The sequence below is a fragment of the Pseudorca crassidens genome, chromosome 2, assembly GCF_039906515.1.
Source record: "Pseudorca crassidens isolate mPseCra1 chromosome 2, mPseCra1.hap1, whole genome shotgun sequence".
Lineage (NCBI taxonomy): Eukaryota > Metazoa > Chordata > Mammalia > Artiodactyla > Delphinidae > Pseudorca > Pseudorca crassidens.
The window spans coordinates 38,135,615-38,144,663 of NC_090297.1; the positions used below are offsets into that span (position 1 = coordinate 38,135,615).

General features: G+C 43.5%; 1 protein-coding gene across 2 annotated transcripts in view; it reads left to right on the plus strand.

Moving 5' to 3' along the window:
• Nucleotides 1-3,308, plus strand: part of NSUN4 (NOP2/Sun RNA methyltransferase 4) — a 35,146-nt gene extending 31,838 nt beyond the window's left edge. For both annotated transcript variants that reach the window (XM_067726016.1, XM_067726017.1), the window contains one exon: nt 913-3,308. In XM_067726016.1, coding sequence (XP_067582117.1) covers nt 913-1,189 — 277 coding nt within the window. In that variant the 3' untranslated portion in view covers nt 1,190-3,308. The remainder of the gene's footprint in view (nt 1-912) is intronic.
• The last annotated feature ends 5,741 nt before the right edge of the window (nt 3,309-9,049 follow it).

Sequence of the window (9,049 nt, forward strand, 5' to 3'; positions counted from 1 at the left end):
AAAACCATAATTCAAAAAGACACATGCACCCCAGTGTTCATTGCAGCACTATTTACAATAGCCAGGTCATGGAAGCAACCTAAATGCTGACAGATGAATGGATAAAGAAGATGTGATACATATATATACAATGGAGTATTAGCCATAAAAAGGATCGAAATTGGGTCATTTGTAGAGACATAGATGGACCTAGAGACTGTCATACAGAGTGAAGTAAGTCAGAAAGAGAAAAACAATATATGCGTATATTAACTCATATGTGTGGAATCTAGAAAAATGGCACAGGTGAACTGGTTTGCAAGGCAGAAATAGAGACACAGATGTAGAGAACAAACGTATGGACACCAAGTGGGGAAAGCGACGGGGAGGGTGGTGGTAGTGATGGGATGAATTGGGAGACTGGGATTGACATATATACGCTAATATGTATAAAATAGATAACTAATAAGAACCTTCTGTATAAAAAAATAAATAAATAAAATTCAAAAGAAAAGAAAAGACTGTGTGGTAGGACATGCATAGCAGGATGGGCTGCACAGATTCACTTTTACCTCTATGCTAGTCCCCATGTCAGTGAGTAGCACAATTTTGAAAAATAATTACTGAGGTTAAGGCTCTGTAGAGCTGGGGTAGGGACTCAGTCCATGGGCAGCATCAGGGTTTGGTTTACAACCAGAGTCAAAGATCAGGGGACCATTTCAAAAGGACTTTTGGAGGAGAGCCCATGGAGTAAGGTTGGGTTGCTCTCAGCTTTGAGAACAACTTTCAGGTGGTGTCAGTGTGGAAGGCACTTCAGAGGCTAACACAGCTACCCATCCCACAATACACTCCCCTATTCTTCCAGCTTCTTCTGATGCGCTTCTACTTCTGGGAAGCTCACTAGTCACTGGTACTTTCTCTTTCTGGTTACAGGGCTGGACTCCTTGCCACCAAACCAGGAGGCCACGTTGTCTATTCCACCTGCTCACTCTCACACTTACAGAATGAGTATGTGGTGCAAGGCACCATCGAGCTCCTGGCCAATCAATACGACATCAAGGTTCACGTGGAAGACCTGACTCACTTCCGAAAGCTTTTCATGGACACATTTTCTTTCTTCCCATCCTGCCAGGTTGGGGAGCTGGTAATCCCAAACCTCATGGCCAATTTTGGGCCTATGTACTTTTGCAAAATGTGTAGAATGACGTAGCATCACCCTGTTCCTGAAGTCCTGTTGTAAGAAGACAAAGGGTGTACTCTTGTGGAGACGAGTGCCAGAGATGCACTCTGGCCTATCTCCATCCCATTCATGTCTTTCTGTAGACAGTTTTCAGCAGTAGGAAGTAAGAGTTTTTCTGTCCTGCTGTCCAATTGTGGAGTATCAGCACGTTTCTAACTCACTTACACCCCACTTCCAACCCCTACTCCCCATCTCTGAGCCTGTGCTAAAGGTTCCTGCCCCATTAGGGGCTTAGGAGGAGGAACCAGTGAGCAGGGCCACTCTTTAAGCTGTAAACTTGGGAAGAAGCATTTAGCCAATAAAATTGTTGAAGCTACATGGAGCTGGGACTGTAGTTGGGGGGGCCTCATGTCAGTCCAAGTAGTGTTAGTTCCTTTTGTACCCAGGTACCTAAAGCACAGGACCTCAGCCTGGTTACAGGCCTCTGGTTACAGAGCCCGTCTCACACTTGAGGTGAGTTCTGCATGATAAGTCTTGAGCAGCTGAAGGGCTTAAACAAGCCTACCAAGTTTCTCCATATGTCCCATGATCTAATTTAAGGAACAAGTAACTAAAATGTTAAGCCAGTGCACAATAATCTGCTTACTTACTTTGAGAAAGCTCTCTTGAGCTGAATAATTCCAGCCATTCCTCCTGCTGTCAACAGCACTGTTTCCCAAATGTGGCTGGGAAGAGGTCTAGTGGCTCCTGTGGCTTCTGTGCTCTAGAGCCTGTGAGCCACAGCTACTGAGCCTACGTGCTACAACTACTGAAGCCCACGTGCCTAGAGCCCATGCTCCGCAACAAGAGAAGGCACCGCAATGAGAAGCCCGGGCACTGCAATGAAGAGTGGCCCCCACTTGCTGCAACTAGAGAAAGCCTGTGCGCAGCAGCAAAGACCCAACACAGCCAAAAATAAATAAATTTTTAAAAAATTAAAAAAAAAGAATGTTCATAGTAACCCTGGTCACAAAAGCACACCCAAATGCCCATGAGAGTGGACAAATAAAATGGAATATTCACACAGTGGAACACTATACAGGTGTCAAAACAAATGAGCTACAATAACACATAACAATATGAATGATTCTTAGCAAAAATATATTAAATGAAAAGTTTAGTCCCAAAGATTAGATGTAGCATGATGCCCTTTAAAAATAAAACTTTATTCTTTTTTGTTGTTATTTACATACGATATAATTTATCATTTTAAATGTACCATTTAAATGAATTTTGATAATTCATTATAGTAGTATAGCCATCATCACCATCAAAATATAGAAAATAATTCCATCTTCTAAAAAGTTTCCTTGTGCTCCTTTGCACTTAATCCCCTTCTCCCACTCCTGGTCCCAGGTAATCACTAATCTGCTTTCTGTCACTACAGTTTTGCCTATTCTAGAATTTCACATTATGGAAGAGAGAGTTGATTTACAGCTGGATTGCAAAGGCTGTCTTTATCTGGATGTCTGTTTTTTCACTCTTGGCCGAGGTAAGGGCATTGGTATTTCTAATGTGCTATTTAACTCTGAAGCTCCCCTGACTCCCAAGGTCACTTTCTTTGCTGACGGTTTACAGCTGGCCTAACTAATTACATGTGTGTGGCTTGACTACATGGCCAGAGTAGCATAAAAAAGATCTGAGCTCTCCCACAGCCAAGATTCCCCACACAGATCATGGAGATTCAATCCAAAGATAGAGTACTTTGCTTCACATCCTTGCTAATACTTGGTATTATAAATTTTAAACTTCACATCCTGTCCCAATGCATTATAGCTTTGCTACTTCCTTCACCAAGACACAGTGTCTCTTTCCTCACCCCTTGAATCTGGGCTGACTGTATGATTTGCTTTGACCAGTTAAATTTGGTGGAATGAATGTGAGTAAATTCTAAGCTTAGGCCTCAAGAGGCCTTGCAGCTTTCAGTCTCACCTTGGAACTTTTCTACTGCCATGTGAAGAAGCATGTGATGGACACCAAGCTAAGACCTTCTAACCTCAATTAAGTGGTTAAATGACCCAAACTGCATGAGTGACTCCAGTCAAGACAAGGTTAGCTTGCTGATTCCCAGAATCATGAGTAATTAAAATGGTTGTTTTTAAACCGCTGAGTTTTGGGGGTGGTTTGTTACACAGCAACAAATAATTGACACGTGTGGAAAACCCAAATCTGACTGTCATTTACCTGCTTACAATCCTTTGTTCTCTCTGCATTGCCTGCAGGATCAAGTCCAAACTCTGCCCTGGTCCCTGGTTGTTGATTCTATCTCTGCTATCCCCCAATGCTCCCTTCTCTCACAAGTTCTTTGTGTATCCCAAGCATAACCTGTCCCCTGGTGCCTCTGTATCATGACACATTGTCTTCTCTGTCTGAATGCCCTTTTCTCTCTGTTCGTGCTAGCCCAGATTTCCACCCCCTCCAGGAAGCTTTCTCTGATTTTCTAAAGCAGACTGCGTTGTTCCCTTTTCTGTGCTTCCCCAGCCCTCTGTATATATTAGGAATATAACACTTCCCTTGTGTGCTTTCTCCTCACCCCATCCCCAAACTGAGAATTATTCGGGGCAGGAAGCTAGTATCTTGCATCTCTAACCCCCCAGCACCAATGTGTTTGGTACATAAAAGGCATGAGTAGAGACTGAGTATCTCATATGTGCTAGGCCTCATCCAAGATACTAGAGAGAGGGGTGATCAGAATGGACAAGGTCTTTGTTCTCAAGGGATGTACAATCTAGTGGGCAAGAAAGATAAGAAATTACAGATGAATTACAACTAAATGACAAGTGAGCAAAGTACTGAGAGAAGTGTACAGTGCGTATACCTGGGAGACCTAACGTAGCCTGGAGGAAGACATGTTCAAACAGACCTGGGGATGAGGAGGCGGTAGATTAGTGAGGCAGAGCAGGAGGTTGTGTGTGTGTGACGGCTGTCCTCCAGCAGAGATAACAACAGGCTGTGTGACTGAAGCTCCTGAGGCTGGAGAGATAGACTCCGGGGCCTGAAAGAGGTCTAGTATGTTGCAATACAGAGAGAAGGGGATGCTTGTGAAATATGAGGTCAGAGAACAGGCAGAAGTCAACGGCACCAGGGATGGCAGGCTCTGAAGGAGTGAGTACTTGGAGTAATTGGAAGCCAATGCAGGAGTTTTAAGCTGGGAAGTGACCTGATCAGATTTCCATGGGCCTCCTGCTGGGAGTATGGTTATCAATAGTATTTGCTGAATGAGGAAGTTAAATAACTGATTCAACAGAAAATGCTTCTGAAGGTCAGTCCAATACTTAAGCTTCCTCAGCCCTCCCCTGTCTGAGTAAAGGGAGCTGTTGAATTCCCTGCTGTTCAGACTGAAGTTTGAGGTGACCCACTAGGAGGCACACTGGCAAAGTCAGGTGTACCTGGGAGGGTGACCAGGTTGGAGAGGAAACTGAAAGTTCCATCCTGGGAAGAAGAACTCGGAGCATTAAGCCAGGAGACAGCTGTTCTCTTGCTCTCTATGCATTCCCTGCTCAACCAGTGCCTGCTTCACCTGCACCCTACTCATCTGACTGACCTTCCTACATGCTTGCCCCAGGCCCTAGCTAATGATTGTTCTAACTTTAGCCACCATGATAGCTTATCATAGGGGTAGTGAGAGGTGTGCCCTTCTGCTGGTTTCCCTGGTAACCAATAAGCCAACCTAACATCAATTCCCCCTATAACTGGTAACCTACACCTACCCCTGGGAGTGAAGACTGCCACCAAGTCTGGCCCCGCCAAGTCCAGCCCTGCTGCAGAGGGGTTTCACTCCAGGACCTTGCACAGACATGTAAGCTCCCTCTATCCATTAAACCGCTGATGTCTCTGTTGCTGAAAGAGAGAGAGAGAGAGAGAGAGAGAGAGAGAATGAGAGAGAGAGAAGAGAGAGAGAGAGAATGAGAGATGCCTGTATCTAAATAGGACTGTTCTGAGGCAGGGGGTGCAGGTGTGTTTTGAGTGTCTCCAGAGTCAGTAGAGCTGGGGTCAGTAGAAGAAAGCTGTAGTGAGCCAGATTGCAGATCAATAGAAAACCTTTAAACTAGTGCTTTCTGGACTGTGGTTCACAACCATAATTCATTCGTGGTCATGGAAGCAGTTTTGTGCGTATGGTAGGCATTAGGATTTTTCAGAGATAGCTAGTTAGTTATTCCTCTTCCTGAAGGAAAGGTTACTCCTCTTCCTCAGAAGAGTTGCCTTCCCCACTGCCTCTGTAGTTGGGCATGGCTATGTGACTTGTTTTATGAAATATTAGTAGAAGTGGTGTCTTTCTTCCACATTTCTGGATGGAAGCGTTGAGAGTGAACATCAGGTTTGCCGTGTCATTCCCACTACAGTGACCATGGAAACATACGTTGAGATGGAACTTACATCAGCCTGAGTGCCTAAGTGACTTTGTTGAGCAGAACCCCCTGTGGACCTGCATTAGACATGGGGCGAGAGTGAAAAATAACTGCCATGTTCAGCCTCTGAGAGTTTGTGTTGTTACTGAAGTATAACTTGGTCTCTCTCTCTTTTCTTTTTTTTTTTTGGCTGCGAGGCTTGCGGGAACTTAGTTCCCCCACCAGGGATTGAACCCAGGCCCTCAGCAGTGAAAGCATGGAGTCCTAACTACCGGACCGCCAGGGAAGCCCCTACCTTGGTCTCTTTTGACCTATCCAGCAGGCATGGATCAGCTCCTTATTTTTTTTCTTATTGATTTTTTTTTAAATCAAAGTATAGTTGATTTACGATCTTGTGTTAGTTTCACGTATACAGCAAAGTGATTCAGATATATATATATATATACACACATATATGTACATAATACTTTTTTTGATTATTTTTCATTATAGGTTATTACAAGATATTGAATATAGTTTCCTGTACTATACAGTAAATCCTTGTTGCTTATCTATTTTATGTATATTTTTAACAAAAGAGAATAGAATAGAAAATATCAGATGCAAACCAATCTATAGTGACAACAGATCAGTGGTTGCCTAGGGAAGGCTAGATTACACAGGACCATGAGGAAACTTTTGGGGATGATAGATGTCTTGATGGTGGTAATGATTTTACATGTATATACATATGTAAAAAACTCATGGTACTGTATACTTTAAATATGTGCAGTTTATTGTGCACCAGTTATATCTCAAAGCTATAAGATGTATGCATAGAAAACAACACATTTTAAAAGATCATATACAAACAAAAAGATAGGCATTAAACAAATTATGAGTTGCTTATGGGTGGAGGGAGGATAAGACTGGGGAACAAAGATAAAAAATAAACAGGGCTTCCCTGGTGGCGCAGTGGTTGAGAGTCCGCCTGCCGATGCAGGGGACACGGGTTCGTGCCCCGGTCCGGGAAGATCCCGCATGCCGCGGAGCGGCTGGGCCCGTGAGCCACGGCCACTGAGCCTGCACGTCCGGAGCCTGTGCTCCGCAACGGGAGAGGCCACAACAGTGAGAGGCCCGCGTACCGCAAAAAAAAAACAAAAACAAACAAAAAAACCCCAGATAATATATGAGAGGGGCTTGGATGGATTAATGATGATAATGTTCTGTGAACTGAGGGGTATGATGAATTCAATCCCTCTGCACCTGATGGGATAAATGGATGAATGAACAAACTATTAGTTAGGAAAGGTGGCTGGTGGTATGCCTTCTTGAGTTGTGTTGGTCTTACCTCCCAGGAGGCTCTTCCCCTGACTCAAGAGTGTTGACTGGTCAGGAGATGGAATGTGACCAAGAAGTGGGCAGGTAGGCTGGGACTCCTACAATGTCACTGTCCCTTTCTCTTTTTTCCCTTCCTTGTCTGTTCTAGGGGACCAGAGTCATACAGTTCCTCTTTGTTCTGTTCCTCGCAAGCCCTGATTCCCTTAGTTGTTGCCCTTCCCAAACTGGGACACTTCATTTAGAGAATATTTCATCAGACTCGAAACTGGACTGTTATTTTATTTATTGAAGGTGGCAGGGAACAGCCCCAAAGTCACAGCAGTTCCAAAACAGTACTCTGTCTATTCCCAAGAATGTCCTCACTGCCCATTCCTGCTTGGACCTTCCCCAGGTCTTTCTTGGGGAAGACCCTGGCTCCCTCTGGTGTCTTAGACTGCTGCTCCTTTTCCTTCAATTTGATATCACCTGCTTTCTATCTCCTAAGAATCTTACTCTTTTGGGGGTTGGTTTGTTTACCAATAATGCCTCTGTTATTCTTGTTGTTGTTGTTATTCTTTTAAAAATATGTTCTTCTGTTATTTTAATGAAGAAGGTAAATGCTTTATCTGCAAAATACATGTGCATCATCTGCCATCTGGAACCTGAGGCCTCTGAATTGGGTCTTGAAGGATCAATAGAAGTTTACCAGGCAGTGTGTGTTGCAGGGTTGGGGTGAAGATTTTGGAGGAACATCGGACATTAGAGGCCAAGGGAAGTGTGTTCAAAGGCACAGAATAATACTGGGACCTAAAGTGTTTGAGGAAGGCCGAGAAATGAGTTAGGACCTTCCTTTGTACATGTGCTCATTCTGACAGTCTGCCAGAGTTGTTAGATACTGAGTTTGAACCCTACCCGTGTGTTCACCCAACTTACAGAACCAGATGAGGGCATCCACTAGAACTGTGGGCTCTGTCTCTCTTAGATGCCCCTGTTTGTGAAGGAAGTTGTAAGCAGGTTGTCACCAACTTGAGCAGAAGCCAGAGAGCTTGGTAGCTGAATATCTAGACTGTCAGCATAGTGACATCAGAGTCACTGAGGACAATGGCCCCACACCTTCTGGTTTCAAAGGGATTCACCTTGGTAGAGTCAGGAATTGCAAAAATTCCAGTCCTAGAGAGCCAAGGGCAAGAGGCCTCTTTGGGATGTATCAGGATTCAGTAGCAGGCAGCCCAAGAGAGAAGAACCAGAGTCACCTGAGGGAACCTTGGGAGGGTAGATTTGTTTTAGACACCAAGAAGTTCTGTCTACCTCTAGTCAAAATTCTGAATGTCCCTCAAAGGTATACTGATTTTACAAAAGCCATCCTCACTTTGCAGAATGGTTCCCCAGATGAGTTCTTTAAATAAGATAGATTTATGTTAAGATTTGATTTATACACAACCTACCAAGAATATACCCTCTGTGAAGTACGAGGTAAATATATAATGATGTCCTACTGATGCTTCTTGAGAAGGGGGGCATGTGATTTTCTGCATGTCTGGTTTTCAAAAACTGGTTTGCCACCCACGAGATGTTTTCTTCCTCACCGTCTTGGATGCAAAGGTTATGGCATACAAGCTGACTCAATACTCATATTGATGTCACCAGAGCCAAGTGAAAAATATGTAGCGCTCAGGATCAAAATAAAAATGTTTCACTAATAAAATTGCTATTGCTATGGCTCATTTTTAGTCACATTATTTTATTCTGTTATTTTATATAGCCCTTGCTATATGTCAGGCACTGTTCTAAATACTTTACTAAAATTAACTCATTTAATTCTCAATAACCAGTGAGGTAGTACAATACCTCCATTTAACAGATGAGGAAACTCAGGGGCAGAATGGTGAAGAAACTTACCCCACAGTTTCAAATAAAACATTTTGTGTATATCCAAAGGATGACATGGGTTAAAACAGGTTGAGGAAAACAGATTAAGGGTGAGATGTGGTTGGTGTGTTTCCAGGCTAACGACTAGGAACTTTCTTTTTTTTTAATACAAGAAATTTTTTAAATTCTTTTTTTAATTTGTTTTAAAAAAATTTTGGCTGTGTTGTGTTCGTTGCTGCGCCCAGGCTTTCTCTAGTTGCGGCGAGCGGGGGCTACTCTTCGTTGTGGTGTGCAGGCTTCTCATTGTCGTGGCTTCTCTTGCTGCGGAGCACGG